Source organism: Pituophis catenifer, unplaced genomic scaffold (genome assembly GCF_029215685.1).
Source record: "Pituophis catenifer annectens isolate HBS135680 unplaced genomic scaffold, rPitCat1.0.hap2 SCAF_1, whole genome shotgun sequence".
NCBI lineage: Eukaryota > Metazoa > Chordata > Lepidosauria > Squamata > Colubridae > Pituophis > Pituophis catenifer.
In genome coordinates, this window is record NW_027256881.1 from 306,767,553 (window position 1) to 306,787,327 (window position 19,775).

General features: G+C 43.9%; 1 protein-coding gene across 1 annotated transcript in view; it reads right to left on the reverse strand.

Annotated features, from left to right (window-relative positions):
- Positions 1-19,775, reverse strand: part of CATSPERB (cation channel sperm associated auxiliary subunit beta) — an 84,303-nt gene that overhangs the window by 60,315 nt on the left and 4,213 nt on the right. Inside the window, exons 3-9 of the mRNA XM_070941326.1 lie at positions 15,377-15,529; positions 13,989-14,058; positions 13,142-13,237; positions 12,545-12,691; positions 5,373-5,465; positions 1,315-1,433; positions 69-101 (exon numbers count right to left, since the gene is read on the reverse strand). Coding sequence (XP_070797427.1) covers positions 69-101; positions 1,315-1,433; positions 5,373-5,465; positions 12,545-12,691; positions 13,142-13,237; positions 13,989-14,058; positions 15,377-15,529 — 711 coding nt within the window. The remainder of the gene's footprint in view (positions 1-68; positions 102-1,314; positions 1,434-5,372; positions 5,466-12,544; positions 12,692-13,141; positions 13,238-13,988; positions 14,059-15,376; positions 15,530-19,775) is intronic.

A 19,775-nucleotide genomic window follows, 5' to 3' on the forward strand; every position in this document is an offset into this window, starting at 1 on the left:
TGAAATAGCATGTCAAATAATTAAATGCTATGACTATGACCGTAGGAAAAATATTAGCAATTTCTCACCATTTCAAAGCCACATAAAGCTGGTTTGTTGAACTGGAAGAAAGAAAAGGTAAAATGAAAAAGCAGAAATGTATGAATAAATTAAAACTTCTAAAGCTTGCAAAGCAAGTGCAGAAACATATTATATATTATATTATATATTCACCTAATACTTAGGCTACCTTGATATGGTGCTGTGTCCTAATATTATAAGTTTCTCCTGTGTTTGTACTAGCATTTAATTCCCAAATATTTCAGGCATGGGGACTCCATTTAATTCAGGAGTTTGCCTGCTAGAATTGCAAAGGAGGAGCAATTACATCATCATTCTCAGGTTTCTAGTCTCAAATGTTTATACTCATTGTTGTAGCTTCTTTGTGGGCTGTTTTTTTCCACAATCACGACTGCTTATCTATCCAGTTAACCTTGTCGAAGTTAATTTTTTTGTAAATCTTTTCTGCTTGCTTAGAATGAGTGCCACAAATAGCAGTCCAACATAGGAATTCTTACATTGATAGAAACCATTCCTAGAACACAAAGCCTTTTACTAATAGACTTCAAGTGAAAGCTGTACTGGAATCGTGACATTCTTACCAGAAAGTTGGTATCTAATTCAAGTGGGTTTTTTAACCAGCTCCATTTACACTGACATTTGTTCTAAACTGCCATGAGGGAAAAAGCTTGATTGCCTTTACAGCAGAATAGTAGAACAGTAACAAGGACACCAAAGAACAGGATAACAAGTTTAATATCATACTCTCTATAATATCTGCCTTGCCATGAGGACAAGTTAATAGCTTTACAGAAGATCAATGACTTAAATAGAAATATAGGCTATGTATCTTTAAAATAAATGCATGAAAGTAAAGTGTTTATTTGGCTATAGCAAGCCCAAATCTTGAGCTACAATCTTATTCAGGATGATTCAATATTCTGCCATCATCAGATTTGCTACTGGTTTTCATTTTTATAGAAGAGGCAGAGAGAGTAGCTATGAAACAGTTTGTGAATATCTTTCTATAGAAACAAACAGTATATTAATCTCTTTCAGTTCCTCCCTACACCGAGAGTTTTCTAACTTTTTCCTCTAACTCTGTGTTCTACTTCTTTAATTTGATCTGGCTTACAGGCACTCCTCAGTTTCCCTCAATGGATTTCTGAAAGCCTAAAGTGTCACTTTTCAAACTTTCTCTGAACATTTTTTCAGTATGTTCTTTGTTAACTTTACTACACCGTATCATAGGGGAAGGATATATTCAAAACACACTTTCAGTTTATATTTAGAAGGATACCGCAGATCTTCACTGACAAATAAACCCAATGTAGTAAGCAATATTAAACGTGTATTTGTTAGAATGATATCCACAAGTGCAAGACCAGAGCAATCTGTAGAAAAGAAAAAGATTCATGGGAGAGTGGTTATTTTTCTTTATATCTTTTAATGTTTTATTTTCTACTGATAAGGCAAATAATGTACATTTTTCAAACATCCAGATTTGAGGATTGAGGTAGTATATATAAATATATGCAAGTTTTGGTGTATTCAGGTCTTTACCCGTGTAAGATTGAGAGTATCTTGGCAATGTTTCGCCGAGGTCCCACTCGTCATCTTCAGGCTGGTGTCTTCGGCTTCATGCTTGCACGAGGAGTACAAGCACGAAGCCGAAGACACCAACCTGAAGATGACGAGTGGGACCTCATCGAAATGTCACCAAGATACTCTCAATCTTACACGGGAAAAGACCCGAATACACCAAAACTTGTCTTGGCAACGTTTCGACGAAGTCTCATTCGTCATCTTCAGGCTGGTGTTTTCGGCTTCATTCTTCTAGGTGCTTCTGGCTCCTAGAAGCATGAAGCCAAAAACACCAGCCTGAAGATGACGAATGAGACTTCGTTGAAACGTCGCCAAGACACTTCCAATTTTATGCGGGAGAAAACCCGAATAACCAAAGACCTACATACAAACACCCGTGAAAACCTCAGAAAATATATGTGTGTGTGTGTGTGTATGTACACACACACACATAAGGAATGCTTGCCAAGATACATTTAGTTGTTTACATTTCTATGCAGAAAATATTGCGTTGCTATCTGAGAACTTGAATGATTTACAATGGATTTTAGATGGACTGTGTGATGCAACAAGGAGAATGGACATTTATGTTAATATATTAAAGACCAACGTATTTGGAGCGGACAAATAACTTGTCTTCTGAGTCCTATCAGAGGGAGTGCCATGGCAGAAAGGACCAATAACATGTTCCTCTCTTGCCAGACCTGATGTTCTACAAGCTGCATTGGTTGCCAGTTTGCTTATGGGTCTAATTCAAGCTGCTGGCTTTGACCTTTAAAACCCTACATGACATTGAGCCAAATTATTTGAGGAACCATCTCTCCCCAATTATATCTATTCATCCCATCAGGTCTGGCAAGAGGAGCATGTTATTGGTCCTTTCTGCTAAGGAACTCCCTCTGATAGGACTCAGAAGACAAGTTATTTGTCCGCTCCAACTACGTTGGTCTTTAATATATTAACATAAATGTCCATGCTCCTTGTTGCATCATACATCTAAACATACCTTGACAATCACTCCTTATGTATACACACACACACACTGACTGATATCCCCCCTAGGGAGGAAAATAATCACTAAATAACCTCGGCTAAGAAACGGAGATGAGCACCACCCTCTAGAATCAGACCTGACTGGAAAGAGGAAACTGTTATCTTTTTATTTGTGATGTAATTTTCTCAGTTGATTGGAATAAAGGCGAACTGAATGTGGGAGACTTGCTGGAATGCCCTTCCCAGAGTGGCTTGATTGATGCCCATATTAGCATTATTTTGTCGCTGTGGGAAGGCCTTTTTATTTTTCCTTTATTTTCTTTTAAATTGTTTTTTAATTCATATTATTTTAGATTTTGAAGACTACCTTCCTTTCTTTCTTTCTTTCTTTCTTTCTTTCTTTCTTTCTTTCTTTCTTTCTTTCTTTCTTTCTTTCTTTCTTTCTTTCTTTTTTGGTGTTTTTATTGTAAACTATCCAGAGAGCTTCAGTTATTAGATAGTTTATTTTGGAAATAAATGCATAAAATGGGAGAGGAAGCCTATTTCCATTATGCAAGTGTATAATCTACATTGTTCATCTGTCTAATCTTTGTTTTGTCCTAATTTGGTACATGTTTTTTAAAAATTTAAAAGCATTTATAATTAAATTTTATTTTAAGATATTGATATTTGTATAGTATTAATAATTTATGATCTGGTTTGAAATTTGGAGAGAAATGCAGAATGTATTTGAACCCATACATTTAATCTGGAAATGGCAAATTGAGTGCATTTCTGTAAAACAACAATGAAAATAGCATTGATAGGAGGATGGTACAAAATAGAGGGAAGCATTTGGGCATGTACAGGGACATCAACTCACTCCAGCTTGGACCTGGCAATTAAATAACCGTGACTGAAACATCAGCAGGACAATTCATGGGAAAAGCCAGTTGGTTATGAGGCATTAATAGAAACCCCTAAACTCCAATTGCTTATTTGACTTCAGAATGAAAGGGCACTAGCCATTATCTTTTAGAGATTAAAAGAAGAGCGATTATTCTGAGTCAGTGAAGAGATGACATGATACATCCTGATCTTCTCTCCAAAGCATAAAATTACCGTACAGAATTCTAATAGGCCTTAAAGAATGGAGCATACAATGTTTTCAGGCCCTTTCTCCCAAAAGCATCAGACCAGACCAGGAAATAAAAACTGAATTTAATAACACAATAACAGATTTGGAAGGAACCTTGGAGGAATTCTAGTCCAACCCCTTGCTCAAGCAGAAAACCCTGTACCATTTCAGACAAATGGTTGTCCAAACTCTTCTTAAAAACTTCCAGTGTTGGAGCATTCACAACTTCTGGAGGCAAGTTGTTCCACTGATTAATTGTTTTAACGGTTAGGAAATTTGTCCTTAGTTCTAGTTGGTTCTCTCCTTGATTAATTTCTATCCCTTGCTTCTTGTACTGCCTTCAGGACAAGAAGCAATGGATGAATAGGTTTACTCCAGTGGTGAAATCTAAAATTTGTTACTACTGGTTCTGTGGGCGTGGCTTGGTGGTGGTGGGATAATGTGACTGGGTGGGCGTGGCCAATTTTTTAAAAAAACTTTTAAAACCATTTTTTCTACCACCTCTTCGGCGAAGAGGTTGTAAAAAAATGCTTTCAAAAGTCTCTGACAATCCCAGCACAGTTGCCTGTTCGGCAGAGACTTTTTTTCTTTTAAATGCCTCTGCCGATCAAGCAACTCAGCTTGGATCGTCACAGGCATTTAAAAGAAAAAAACCCTTTTCACCCCTGGTTTACTCCCTCTTCTTTGTAGCAGCCCCGTAGATATTAGAACACTGCCAGTGGTGGGTTGCCCCTGGTTCGGACCGGTTCGCAAGAACCGGTAGTAAAATAGGCGGGAGGCCCCGCCCACTGCCCCAGATGTTGTCATCGGCAATCTGCGCATGCGCAGAAATTTCTGCGAATGTGCAGAAGCAAGGCGTGTGCACGAGCAAAGCGAGCACGTGTGCGCGCTCCCATTGTGAACCAGTAGTAAAGGTAAGTAGAACCCACTCCTGAACATTGCTATGTTGCCCCTAGCCCTTCTTTTCATTAAACTAGACACACCCAATTCCTGAAACCATTCTTCATATGTTTTAGTCTTCAGTCCCCTAATCATCTTTGTTGCTCTTCTCTGCATTTCTCTAGAGTCTCAACATCTTTTTTATATTGTCGCTGCCAAAACTGGATGCAGTGTTAAGTCTTACCAAGGCATTATAAAGTGGTATTAACACTTCATCTAATCTTGATTCTCTCCCTCTATTAATGCAGCCAAGGACTGTGTGGGCTTTTTTGGCAGCTGCAGCACACTGCTGGCTCATATTTAAGTGACTGTTCACTAGAACTCCAAGATTCCTCTTGCAGTTACTACTGTTGAGCCAGGTATCTCCTATTCTATACCTGTGCATTTGGTTTTTCTGCCTAAGTGTAAAACCTTACTTTTCTCTACATTAAATTTCATTTTGTTAGATAGGGCCCAATATTCAAGTCTATCAAGATCCTTCTGTATCTTGAGCCTACTTTTTATTTTCAATAAGCTATAGTTAAGTTAGTATGTTTACTGTTCAATCACATTATTTAATTTTTTTTCACTTCAGACTGATCAGAAATGATAATTGGTATAAATTGAGGAGAAAACTCTGCTTCTGTCATAAAATTTAAGAGCTATATACAGAAATTTACAAATGAAAAAAGACAAATACTAATTGAAAAGAAAAAATTACCGTAATCCATGAGAACACAAATGTTATTTGTTAAATTTTGCCAAATTACATCTCGAGACATAAATCCATCGTAGGTGACTCCTATAACTATTCCTATGAATCCCCAGAAAAAAGTATACAGACATGAACACAGAGTTATATATAAATCTGGATATTAATACATAGTACAATATTATAGGCTTCCCATTTCTACAAGCGATCTAGAATTTTCAGAGGTGAAACAGATTTGGATTCCCGTGGATGAAGAGAAATAAGGCATTTCTTTCATATTTGGTTTTGCAGGATAGGTGGAGACATAACACTGCAAAAGGAGCAACATTTACTATAGTCATAGCTCATCTCTAGTTGGAAGCCCTTCTGCCTCTTCAGGAGCTTGCAGAACATAAGAGCTCAACTGAATTTCTTGTTCTGACTGAAAACTTAACAAAATGTGGAGGATAGAGGTGAGTAGCTAAACAGATTACCATGGAGTTTTATGTATGTGCAAGATTCTGAATTCAATTCAGCTAAGCCAGAAAGAGATCAACTCAAAGACCATGTGGAAGTGTCCTCAGTCCACAAGTTTCCCAACATAAGAAATATTTCTATGGAGATTCTCAGTCATCCAGGTCATGGTTGTCTCAAAAATGCTTCTCCCCCCCAACCGCCCCTCCCTCCTGTATAACTGTGTTTTTTCCTTGAGGAAAAGGAAGAGATTTCGCTTCACATCCAAGAAACTTCATCAGTTTTGGCTAGATGGTGGTGGTGGTGGGGAATGGAAGGATTAGTTGTGAATAGTTGTCAGAACCTATCCTCCCATTCCCTCTCCCTGCCCCAGCTAGCCAGAACTGAAGAAGCTTCTTGGATGAAAAACGGAATGCTTTTGTTAGATCAGGCGCAGGGAAAGAAGACATGACCAACTCGATACATTTAGTAACTTTATTGCAACAGTAACAAGACTGGCGCTGTGCTGCCGGAGCTCTCCTTATATTTGCTCCAGCAGACGCACCGCACCTAAGACAGCTATTCAAACTTCCCGCCCGAGGCTTGCAGCCAATCCGGACGGATGTCCTTATAAGGACATAACACTCCTCCCCCCTAGTTCTTAGTCTGTCCATCAATCAGGTAATCGCGCAGGTACGCGGGACGTTGAGAAGTCCTAGATGACCTGCGCAGTCCCATTCTGGTTTGGCCGTCTTCTTGGACGGAAGGAGTTCCTGCGTCTCCCGGTCCCCTCCCAGGAACCGGGCAGGATCTGGCTGTCGAGTGCGTGGGCTGGGTCCCCGCGCCTCCGGCCTGGTCTCGGACCTCCGCCCGCTGGCGATGCTGGTCTCCTTCCCTGCCTGGGTTGTGGATTACTTGCCACTGGCTGTCGTTGCCGACTGGTACGGAACTACTGAACCCCGGTAAGTCTCTAATGTCCCGTTTGTCTTTCACCGGTTTGGTGGTGGCTGGTTCCGGTCAGGGGTTCGGGTCTCGCAGCTCCATCTGGTTCTGGTCCCGGTGTCCCTCGGTTGAGGCTGGTGCCCTCCCATGGTGACTGCCGGGACGTGGTGGTTCTTGTCCGACCTCGCCGGGGTGGTGCTGGCCTCCTCCGCAGGGGTGGTGTAGGCCCCCTCCGCTGGGACGGCGTCCCCCGGGTGGTTGATGATGTCTGCTGCCGTCATATTGGAGTTGGTTGTCCCTGTCGGGTTGGTGCAGGCCTCCCTCGCGGGGGTGATGTAGGCCCTCCTTGCAGGGTTGGTTTGTGTCTTGTCTGGGGTGTAGTTGGTCTGCCTGGTAGGGTCGTTGTAGGTCTCCCTCCCCGGTGGGTTGGGCGCCGACCTTGCTGGGGCGATGTGGAACTCCCGCTGGGTCGGATACCGGTCTACTGGCTCTTTTCGGTGGAGGTCTCCCTTCTCTGGGTGTTGTTGACCAACCTCCCCGGGGCGTTGTGAGGTGCGGCTGACCTCTGGGTTCCGGTCTACTGTCCCACGGTCGCAGGTTGAGAGGTCTCTGGTCCCGGGGTGTTGCCGGCCACCCTCCCTGGGGGGTTGTGTGGTGCCCCCCATGGATGGTCCCTGGTCTACTCGTGCCGCGTCTTGGTCAAGGTTAACGCTGGGTGGTGGTGTTCTTGCCTCGGTGGGGTGTGGGAGGCCAATCTCGTCGGGGTGTGGTAGGTCTACCTCGTTGGGGTGTTTCAGTCCTACCCCGTCTGGCTGGGGCAGGCCTACCTCTTTGGGGTGTTGCAGGCCTACCTCTTTGGGGTGTTGCAGGCCTACCTTGTTGGGCTGGTTTTCCCCCACTCCCTTCCACCTCTTCCGGAGCTGGTCGATGTGATGTCTACAGACCTGTCCATCTTCCAGCTCTATCTGATAGGACTTCGGGCCAGTTGTGCTCTCGATCTTCCCCTTCAGCCATTTCAGAGAGCTGTGAAAATTCAAAGCAAAAACTGGATCTCCTATGGCGAAGGTGCGAAGTTGGCGGCTGGCGGTTGTGGGTACCTCTGAGTCGTATTGGGGGTGCAGCCTGTCCAGTGGTGACCGGATTCTTCTGCCCATCAACAGCTCCGCCGGGCATTTCCTTGTGGTGGCATGCGGGGTGATGTGTTGGGTGAGGAGGAAGTTGTCAATCCGCTCCTGCCAATCACCTGTGCCCACTTTGGTGAGCGCTTCCTTGGTGAGCCTCACCATCCGTTCCGCCTGCCCATTTCCCGCCAGCCTGTAAGGTGCTGAAAGGGCATGGCATATGCCCAGTCCGGCCAGGAATGCCTCCATGGCCAAGGACGTGAGTTGGGGCCCGTTGTCGGAAACCAACACGTCCGGCAGCCCATGGGTAGTGAAGAGTCGGCGTAGAGCCCGGATCGTCGCTTCGGTTGTGGTAGATGCCATGAGTACCACCTCGAGCCACTTGGAGAAGGCATCGACGACGATGAGTAGGTGGCGCCCCTGCATCGGACCCGCGAAGTCGATGTGGATCCTAGACAAGGGGCTGCTGGGGGTCTCCCACTTCATCGGTTTGGCTTGGGGTGGCGCTGAACGTACTTCTTGGCACGGGTCACATCTGGAGACCCATTCCTCAATGTCTCTGTCCAGTGATGGCCACCAGACGTAACTCCGTGCCAGGGCTTTCATGCAGATGATGCCGGGGTGCCCGTTGTGCAACGTTTCTAGCATTCTTCGTTGCAGAGTGCTGGGAATCAGCATTCTGTCTCCCCATAGTAAACAGCCTCTCATGGTGGACAGCTCCTTTTGCTTTCTGGTGAAGGGGCCGAATTTCTCTTCTGTCTTCTCCGTCGGCCACCCTCTGAGGATCCAGGACTTGACTTGGTGGAGTGTGGGGACCTTTTGTGTGTGGGTGGCCACATCTGCAGATGTGACTGGGCAGCTGTTGTCATTGTCAATGTGGAAGAGGTTGAGCGTGGGAGCTGGGTCTTCCACTGGGTCTTTGGATGGGCATCTGCTCAGTGCATCGGCATTACCAATGGACGTTCCTGGCTGGTGCCCAAGCCTGTATGAGTAGCCAGCTAGGAAGATGGCCCATCTTGTCATCCGCGGGGACACGAAGGTCGGGGTTGGTTGGTCGCCTGCGAGGAGCCCCAGCAGCAGCTTGTGGTCGGTCACTATGGTGAAGCTCCTCCCGTAGACGTACTCGTGGAATCGTCTGACTCCTCCGACGATACTCAGAGCCTCTTTGTCCAGCTGGCTGTAATTGCGTTTCGCGCTGGACATCATCTTGGAGAAGTATGCTATAGGGGCTTCTAAGCCATTCGGTAGTTCATGGCTGAGTACTGCTCCAACCCCGTATGGTGATGCATCGCAGGTGAGCTTGATTGGGAGCATCTCATTGTATTGTATGAGGACGTTTTTGGATGTTAAAAGTCCTTTGATGGCCCGGAATGCCACTTCCTCCTCTTGGTCCCACTTCCAGGAAGCCACTTTCCCCAGTAGGTGGTGGAGTGGCTCAGCAATCGTAGCTTTCTGTTTGAGGAATATGGCATAGAAGTTAAGCAATCCAAGGAATCCCTGAAGCTCTGTTTTGTTTTTTGGGCTGGGAGCTTCATGGATAGCTTTAACTTTTGATTTGGTGGGCTGGATGCCTGTGCCATCTATGAGATAGCCCAGGACCTCGACCTCCTGGACCCCTAAGATGCATTTATCTCTCCTGACTCTCAAACCCTTGGCCTTGAAGTGCTGCAGGACAAGCCTGAGTCTTTCAAGGAGTTGGGCTTTGGAATCTCCAGAGATTAGTACATCGTCGAAGTACGGCACCACCCCTGGAACGCCTTGAAGAAGGCGTTCCATCATTGATTGAAAAATTCCTGGGGCAGCGCTGACTCCAAATTGGAGACGGTTACATTTGAATGTCCCCATGTGAGTAACGATCGTTTGGGCCTCCGCCGTTTTTTCGTCCACTGGCAGCTGCTGGTAAGCCTGGGCCAGGTCCAGTTTGGCAAAAATTGAGCCAGTTCCTAGGGAATGCAGCAGATGCTGCACCACTGGGACTGGGTATGCGCTCTGCGGCAACGCCTTATTGATGGTACACTTATAGTCAGCGCAGATGCGCACAGATCCATCATGCTTTATTGGGGTCACAATGGGGGTTTCCCATGAAGCATGATCAATAGATTCCAGAACGCCTTGGGCGATCAGCTTATCTAGCTTAGCATCTACTTTTGGCCGCAAGGCAAATGGAACCCGGCGGGGCTTCAGCCTAATTGGGGTGATTCCCTTGTCCAGATTAAAGGAGATTGGCTTTCCCACAAATCTACCAAGCTTACAATCGAAGACTTCCTGGAACTCTTCAATGAGGTTATCGAGTTCGTCCTTCTGAATCTGGTAGATGCCTCCAATTGATAGCCCTAGTAGTTTGAACCACTCCACTCCCAGCAGGTTCAGGCGGCTGTGTTCCACGACTGTGATAGGAAGGTTGCCTTGGAATTGCTTGAACTCGATGCGGAGCGTGGTTCTGCCCAGGACACCGATGGGATTCCCGCTGAAGTCCACTAGCCTCGACCGCAAGGGCTTCAACTGGTTCTTCTCACAGGCTGACTTCAGGCGTTTCAGTTGATGCCAGTCCATAATGGAATAGATGGAGCCTGAATCTACTTCCATTGTGCACTGTGACCCCTCTGCCAGCAGTGTCACATTGAATTTAGTGGCACCGTCGTCACTTGTGTGAGCGATTGTGGTTTGGTGCACCGCTCCACTGCGAGGGTATTCCTCGTCTCCGCGCCTGGACTGGTACGAGGACCGTTTGGATGTCCTCTGGGTATCTTTGCGATTCTCGCGGAATCTTGGCCTGGATGGTTCGGGAGCTGGATCTGCTGCTCTGCAGGCCTCGGCTATGTGTCCCCTCTTCAAGCAGCGATGGCAGGTTGTGTCCCTCCATCTGCAGTTTGCTTTGGGGTGGTCATCTTTGCAGCTGCCGCAGCATTCCCCCCAGTCATCATGTTGGGGATTTTCCTGCCTGGGGGGGCGGGAAACCTTGTGTACGGCCATTTCCTCGTCAGATTCGGATGGCGTGGCGGAGTCATCTGAGGAATTTGGGCCCTATTTGTGGATCTTGTGGATCCCCCTCGCCTTCACCATTGCGGCAGCCGCTTTCTCGGATGTCTCAGCGGCTGTGGCTTCTTCAAGGACTTCCTTGAGTGGGATCCTCTTGCGGCTCAGGAACTTCTTCTGGAGACCCACATCCCGCATCCCGAAGACGATGTGGTCTCGGATGGCATTATCAACGTTGTCAAATTCGCAGTTGGCAGCGATTTGACAAAGTGCGGCCACGAAATCTTTGATGGATTCATCTTCCCGTTGATTCCTCTGCTGGAAGGTGAATCTGTTTGCAATCGGGGTGCCTGTGAGTGCATAGTGTTCCTGCAGGACTTCCTGCAGGTCACTCCAGGACATCTCCTCAATATCTCTGGGCGCCACGAGGTCAATGACCATCTCTAGAACGTCAGAACCGCAGTGGGCCAGGAACAGGGCTCTCTTGCACTCGTCATCGAGGTTTTGGTAACCGTTTCCTTGGAGGAATTGCCGGAATCTGACCATATATGACCTCCATTTCTCTCTTGCCGGGTCAAATGGGTTCAGCGAAGCGATCGGTGCTTGTGGGGTTGCCATTCTGTAGGATGCCGCGGTTGGGTGACTTCAGCTCAGTTAAGGCGATCGTGCCACGTGTCTTGCTTAGGTTCTCTTCTCTAGTCCTTCGTCGCCAGTGTTAGATCAGGCGCAGGGAAAGAAGACGTGACCAGCTCGATACATTTAGTAACTTTATTGCAACAGTAACAAGACTGGCACTGCACTGCCGGAGCTCTCCTTATATTTGTTCCGGCAGATGCACCGCCCCTAAGACAGCTATTCAAACTTCCCGCCCGAGGCTTGCAGCCAATCCAGACGGATGTCCTTATAAGGACATAACAGTTTTCTTCCTCAAGGAAAAAACATCATCCAGTTGTCTTTTGGAAGATGCCAGATTTCTTATACTTTTGCTTGTTTCTGGGTATGTGTGGTAAATTTGAAATAAATTTACTTAATTCTTGTGTTTATAGATACAATAAAATAGCTTGCAGTCTTAAGCAAAACATAATTGTGCAATCCTTTACAGGCTTAAAAGACAAAGTCTGTTATGAGTTCACTTATTTATTCAATAATTAAAGCACTGAGCTCACTGTGACTTATTCCTAAGTAAGTACAGATAGTCCTTGATTTACAACAGTTCATTTAGTGACTGTTCAAAGGTACAGCAGAACTGAAAAAAGTGACGACCATTTTTTACACTTACTGTTGCAACATCTCCATGTGATCAAAATTCAGATGCTTGGCAACTGACTCATATTTATGATGGTTGCAGTATCCTGGGGTATGTAATAATCCTTTGCGACCTTCTGACAAGCAAAGTCAATGGGGAAGTTGTAAAGTAACACTTTACAACAGTGTTACTAACTCAACAACTAAAGTGATTCAAAAACCGTGGCAAGAAAGGTTGTAAAATGGGGCAAAATTCCCTTAACAACTGACTTAGTTAGCAACATAAATTTTGTACTTGTGGTCATAAATCAAGGACTATCTGTAGGAATAGGAACATGTAGTGGCATTTGGTTCCAAGTACACATATATCAGATTAGCTTGTTGGACAGCAAATCTATCATTGTTGGTGGTTATAGCTATGTAACACTCATCAAATAATATGCAGTTACAAGATGCTGCACTTACCATTATCTTTCTTGTTATAAATCACACCAGCTATTGCTACATCACTTGCACAAGGACTCTTGGCTACTTTCAATTTTTTTATGTCAGATATTGTTTTCTCAATAACTACGTAAGTACCAAGTCTAAAAATCCACTGAAGAATTGGCTCTGTAAAATATAAGACAGTGAGGTTAATATGTAAGAAATGTGTATTCTGCATAGTTTTGTAACTTTACTATAAAATACAGATATAGAATGAAAATACAGATTTTCATTGTTAAAATGAATGAAAATATATTTACAGCCCCATTATTATGAGCCCAATCCCAAATACTATGTATCTAGTATCTAAATTCCAATACTTCCTGGAGAACAATGCCATTAAAAAAACAAAGCAATGCTATCTGTCCTTCATATTTCATTTGGATTTATTTGTCCTAAATTCCAGGAATAAAAGTCACTTGAAAATCTATCTCAGGTGCCAACAAACAAATCTCTCCTTGTGACCGTAGTGTCTTAGCCAATCAGATGACCACCATTTAATATCTGAACACCTTCAGAAAACCTTGAACTGAATGTAGCTACAAGTAATTTCCTTGGAATGTAGCTCTAACTTACCTCGCATTATATCCAATAATGTTCCTTCAGTGGTGAACATACCTAACCCATGATGCATATTGAATTTTACAAACCATTCCTCTACTGGAGCAATATCTAGTCAAACAGGAAATAGAAAATGAGTATAATTCCTAAAAATATTTAAGTGTAATATTAACATCTTTCTTTAATATACGATACACCCAGGCATATTCCATGGATTTATTCCGTGGACTTTTTAGTAATGAGTATGTTTTCATATTTGCGGGTTCAAGTAATTTTATTATTTATATTAGCATTTACATTTATATTTATCATTTTATATTGTTTATGGTTAATATGACATAATAAAATAAATGGAAAGGACCACACTACTGGAGCATTGGTGCAAATTAAACTAAGGAAGCAGCAATAATCCCATTAGAAGAAACGTGCTATTTTAGCACTTAGACTTATATACCGCTTCACACAGTGATGGGTTGCCCCTGGTTTGGACCAGTTCGCAAGAACTGGTAGTAAAACCGTCGGGAGGCTCCGCCCACTGACCCAGATGTCATCAGGAAGCTTCTGCACATGTGCAGAAGAGTGTACGCATGGTCCCATTGCAAACCGGTAGTAAAGGTAGGTAGAACCCACCCCTGGCTTCACAGTGCTTCATAGCTCTCTCTAAGCGGCTTACACAGTCAGCATTTTGCCCCCAACAATCTGGGTCCTCATTTTACCCACCTTGGAAGGTTGGAAGGCTGAGTCAACCTTGAGCCTGGTGAGATTTGAACTGCCAAATTGCAGACAACTGGCAGTGAGCAGAAGTAGCCTGTAGTACTGCACTCTAACCACTGTGCCACCGTGACTTATAACTATCTCTCACCTGTATTATATGTAATCTTTTCTCTAGGGATATTAATAGACCATGAAACCACTTCTTCAACTTCTTTTCCCTTTAGAAATTATGTCAGAAAAAGACTTTCAGACTTAAAGTTTAAACAGCTATAGTCATTTACATGTCATAATTTTAATTATATTTAGTATTGTATGGTATGGTAGGTTTAGATTCGGTTCTCTTCTCAGCCAAATTTACTAGCTTAGCCTGCATGAGTCAATCTTTTAACCAAATTTATTGCTTGATGCTTAGATGGGGATAAATTACTCTTGAATAGGTTATGACTCCTTGGGAAAAATCAAAAACAGAAGTAATGCAAATTTCTTATTTATATTTATATCTTGCAAGAATTACACAAGGTCAATGATTAGTATTCAGATGAAAAACTACAAAGAAATCCCAGGTTTCTTTGAGACTAAATGTAAACTAGGTGTAGATACAGTATATATACTGGAAGAAAACAGAAAACAGTGACACTCCACTTCTGGCCAAGAAAATAAATGAGTATGTATTATAGAAACATCAAACTAAAATAACAGAATGTTTATGCTGTTCATTTTATGCAGAATGAACATTTTAATTTAAGTCAGCTTATAGGGGTGATGGGCAGCATAAACATGTAATACATAAAGTAAACATTTTAATTTAGATTAATGCAAATTATACCAGACTATAGTTATGCCCAATTCAGCAGTCTTTTTTCCCCAAGAGTTGGTTATCAAGGCCCATGAATGGATCAAATCATCTCTTGCTGTAATTCACAGTAACTGATGACTGAGATCTGATCCTGGAAGTAGTATCAATCATCATGAATGCCATATGTACACAGACACACATATATGTTGTATGCGTATTTGCTTGATATTTAATATTATCAAATACAGAAGTCACGATATGCCTTCTCTGCTCAACTACAATACACTCCACTTTCAGCCTGAGCAATGTTGTAAATCTCTACTTTTTCCTTTACAAAGATTACAATTTTTTAAATCAAATCTTCTAAGCACTGTGATATCTGGTAGTCTCATTCTTGCAGGAATCATGGCACACATGATCCTCTTAAAGGAAACCAAAATTAAATTTAAAAAGTTAAACAAGATAACTTGTTTAAACTAAATGGTGGAAATTCCACGAGATTGCCAAATCCTATACAATGTTAGCGGTATAAAAAGGACCCAAGTCTTATAAAATCCCTATTTTTGCACAACAACTGCAAATTCAGGTTTTAAAAAAAAGTTTTAGAAAAAAAACATTTTAGAAATGTTGTCTATTTTTGTAGCACCTGATGTAACATGTAAAATCAGACAATAATGCCCATCATCTGAAAAGATTGCTGGCTTCTGCTACAAAATATCTTCCCCAGTCATTTTATTTACCAGAGTCGTTTCGAAGAAGAAGACTTTTGAGTAGGTGCTATTGAAGATCTGTATGCTGGGAGCAAGACCTGCTGAAGAATAGAGCAGAAGATTTTTTCTTCTGTTCTCCTTGGTATCTTCTTCATTAATATTATACAAATGGCAGATGACTTTCTTTGAGATGAGATGCACACCAAAAAAAGGAGAAAAAAAAGATTATACACAAAGCCATATTGTCCAACCATAGCACTGAGCATGTTTAAATGTGAAATAATATACCAACACACACACACACACACACACTCCTAATTCCTACAAAAAACATCTTCCAACTTGCTGCTTCTGTGATATAGCTAAATAGATTCAATCTATATCTTTATTATTAAAGCAGATTTTCCTGACCTCCATGGAAATAAAGTTATGGAACCTTAGAACCTAAATGTACCTGAAATGACCAGATTCAAAAAGCTTCCTTTAAGTAAATATAAACCAGATTTCTCATTCCTTGGGACCTCTGTCCAGTGCTTAAATGACAGCGTAAATGAGGAGGATTTTTTTCATTTGTCTCCTTCTGCCATGGAAATGGCTCTCTCTAGGCCAATGGCTGCAAATAAATAGCTGTGTCCCACATTGTTCTGGCTAGTAGAAAAGTGCATATTTGGAAAGCTTGAAGTTGCAAAGTTGTATTTTTGTTTTTTGTTTTACAAAAAGGAAAGTATTTTCCAATCTTTACAGGTATTTTATCCCACAATAGGTAAATGAAGACTGTCATAAGTCTTTTACCTATTTTTGCTGGCTACTTCTCTAGACTTGAGTTGAGCAACTATAAATGAAGTGGGATACTACTTCTAATAATAATAATAGACAGCAGAAGAGAAAAGAAACAACTGGAGAAAAATCACAAAATACAAAGACTTATAAATAGAATGACTGTGACAAAAGAAAGCAAAGATAATCAGTCAATTGCAAAATGTAACTGTACTTAGAACAGCTTATATCCTGTTATGATGCCTCTAACACCCATCAAACAACATTTTCCTATCTCAGGTCCTTGGGAATGACTCAATAGATGGATAAAAATGCCAAATCCATTCTAAACATAATAATAATAAAAGACTTCAACATTCACAATGAGTGAAGTTGTTGATGTTGGCAATTCGTTTTTTCAGAAAGTGGACTCTTAGCTGCTCTAAATCCTTGTCTTATCAATACATACAAAGACATGGTTGTTCCGGTCCGCCAGAGGCCTGCGGAGCTGGCAGCGGAGTCGGACATTGAGGAGGCTGGGGAGGACAATGGGCCAGTCCTGGAGTCAGGAGAAGGCCCGGACGAGGGCTCTGCATCGGAGGCAGAGATGGGGCCAGGGCCATTTGGGAGCGATGTGTGGACTCCAGAGCCTCCGGAGGCAGATAGCAGAAAGGCAGAAGAAGGAACAGGAGGAGCCTGTTCCTAGTAAACACATGTGAAGAGCTGCCAGAAGGCAAGAGCAGCTAAAGGAAAAAGGACAACTTGGGAGTAAGGCCAGGAGATGATTGGCCCCTCCCAGAAGGCTTAAAAGAGCAGCAAAAGCTCTTGGGATCTTTGTAGGAAAAAAACATTGCTACATTGTCTCTTGTCTTGCTACATTTGTTTAGTGTTAGAGTCTCTTGCTTCTGAATTTTTACCAAGAAAAGCCTTTGGCAGGATGCCAAAGAAGTCAAGATTGGTGATAAGGCCGAAGAACTGTTTATTTATTTATTTATTTATTTTTAATCAAACAATTTTTATTTTAAAAACAAAAAACAAATTAAACATCAAAATCATCACCATTCCAAACAATTACAGACAGTTTATCGATCGGTTAACATCTTTTTGTGCTCCTTCCTCCCTTCAAAATATCGCTATATATCCAGAAATTTATTTCCAAAAAAAGATATTTCACTTAATTTATCTCAATGTCTACTTATTTCCGATTTATTCTGGAACATTCTGGCTATTCTCGTCGGGGGTAAATGCCACCTGTAAAACATCTTATACAAATTCTCTTTATATGTTGTAGACATTGTCATTTTATAATTATGTAAATTATACATTGTCATGTATAATTATGTACCACAATTTTTGCCATTTTTCTAAATCAATACCATGCCTCTGCGGTCCTCTGCGCATGCTCCAAGATGGCAGCCTCCAGCTGATCCTCCGTTGCCGGAGGGGGTAATTTTCAGCATTTTCGAGGGTTTGTATGGGCCAAGCTTCTTTTCTTTGGCCTGGCCCGGCTATATGAATATGTTCCGGTCCCATAGAGAGCTTTTAAGAGCCTGTGCCTCTGGAACATCTTGGGGACTGAGAAGAGCCGAGAGGAGTTGATGTGAGGCGGACACCACTGGGAGGCCTCGACGATGACGATCGGGGCGGCAGCTGCAGCTGCAGCTACTCGGCGTGTTGCTGGGGGCGGCTATAGCAGCAACGGCAGCCAAAATAGCGGCGGCAGCGTTTGCGGTGGCGGCGGTGATGCGGCGGCCTTTGTCGGATCCCTGTGGGCTCATGGAGGACTCGGGGGATGATTTGGCTGCTGGTGGCAGCGGCGCGGGGGCGACTATGATGGCGGCCGTTCAGACAGCACTGAGAGAAGTCAGCCTGGTCAAATCATCTGTGATGGAGAGTGAGAGGAGCTCGCTGGTGGCTTATCATCTTGGAATTGCTCTGGATAGGAACTTTGTAAAGATCTGGGAACCTGGGAGCAACTATATGAATTATAGGATTGCTGGAAGATCTGAAGGAGACTTGGAAGGGCTGGATGGCCACGGACTTTGTTGCCCTATTCGGTCTCTCTTACCCCTATGGCCTGGTTTCAGGCATTATTTGGTCATCTGCCATCCGGACTATTTCCATCCACCGTGAAGAACTCTCCCCTGGCCTTGTAGAACCCTCCCTGGATCCATCTTATCCTCTCTTTGTTGCCATCTTTAGTCTGCCCCCCTCGTCTTGGCTCTATATTCCATCTCATACCTTTTAGCCGTAAGGAGAGTTCTTGGCCTTTGGATTGTGGGTACTGAGGGAGCCTGGTTCACTGTTGCCGTTCTATTACCAAAGGTGATAGTCCATCTTTTTAATGCCAGCCATCGTGAGAGGGTGGTTTTGGCGTTTTTATCCTCCGGTTTCTTTTGAATGGCTGAGACTCCTTTTCACTGCCGTGAGAGGGCAGTGGATTCCAGATGACCCATACCCAAAGGCTCTGTATTTTCTCTCCGGGACCATTTTACTTGTCGATCATAATTGAATCCCCGGCCATATATCATCTTACCCCAGGCTGTTTTCGGATGTATTCAGCAGCTGAACTTTTGATGTTGCGAGACTCCCCCTTCTTGCAGGTCTGGCCCTCCACACTATCGAGGGCCTACCTTGATGATGGGTTTTGGAACTCCGAGAGGTGGCATGCAGCGAAAAGGAGGCTGAGGAGTTTTCTATCTAAATTTTTAATTAAATTTTTAAGGGTTTCTGGGGGGGGGAGGGTTGGATTGGAACTAGGGTTGTGAGTTTGGGGGATAACCCACCGAGGGAGGGACCAGGCCCGGCTGGGGGGCATGGCATGGGAGGCGCAGGGTTCCGGGTCGATGAGGAGGCTAGAGCTTGTAATGATGAGGGCCAGTACATCAGTACTGTGAGTGGGAGGGGCAGATATGGCGGGAGCTGGGGGCCAAACCTGGTTCTGGGAGTGCGCGCCTGCTGTCTTCAAGCCGTGGCACGCTCCGGCCCCCAAGGCTCCTCTCATTCACCAGGTAGTCCAGATTCTTAAGGCCCAGACCTTCGGCTGATGTTATGCAATGCCAGATCCGTAGTAAATAAAGCCCCCCTCATTTGTGATCTAGTTCAGGACGGGGGAGCAGATCTGGCAGGAATTACAGAGACCTGGTTGGGCCAAGAGGGGGGATCCCCCTTGTTGAAATGTGCCCTCCTGGTTTCCGTGCATTTCATCAACCAAGGTCACAGGGTAGGGGTGGGGGGTGGCGGTTGTTATAAAAGAAGGTCTTGGTCTGAGGGAGACCACTGTTCCTCAGATTGCCGGTTGTGAGTCCCTCCTGGTGAAGTGGGGTCATGGGGTACAGGTGGGCTTGCTGATCATGTACCTGGCTCCCTGCCATGTGGCAGCGGCCCTGCCCGAACTGCTCAACGTTATAGCCGGGGTGGCGGTTGATACCCCGAGGCTTATGGTCATAGGGGATTTTAACCTGCTATCCATCGGTGAAGCATCTGAGGCAGCGCAGGAGTTCATGGCTTCCATGATGGCTATGGACCTGATCCAGTTAGTGCATGACCCTACTCACACGGGGGGAAACACTCTGGACACCTGGAGAGCGGTTGGAGGGCCAGCCAGTCGGAATCTGACCGAACACTGGTAAGGTCTCATATTAAGACTTATCTTGTGGCAATAAAAGCGGCA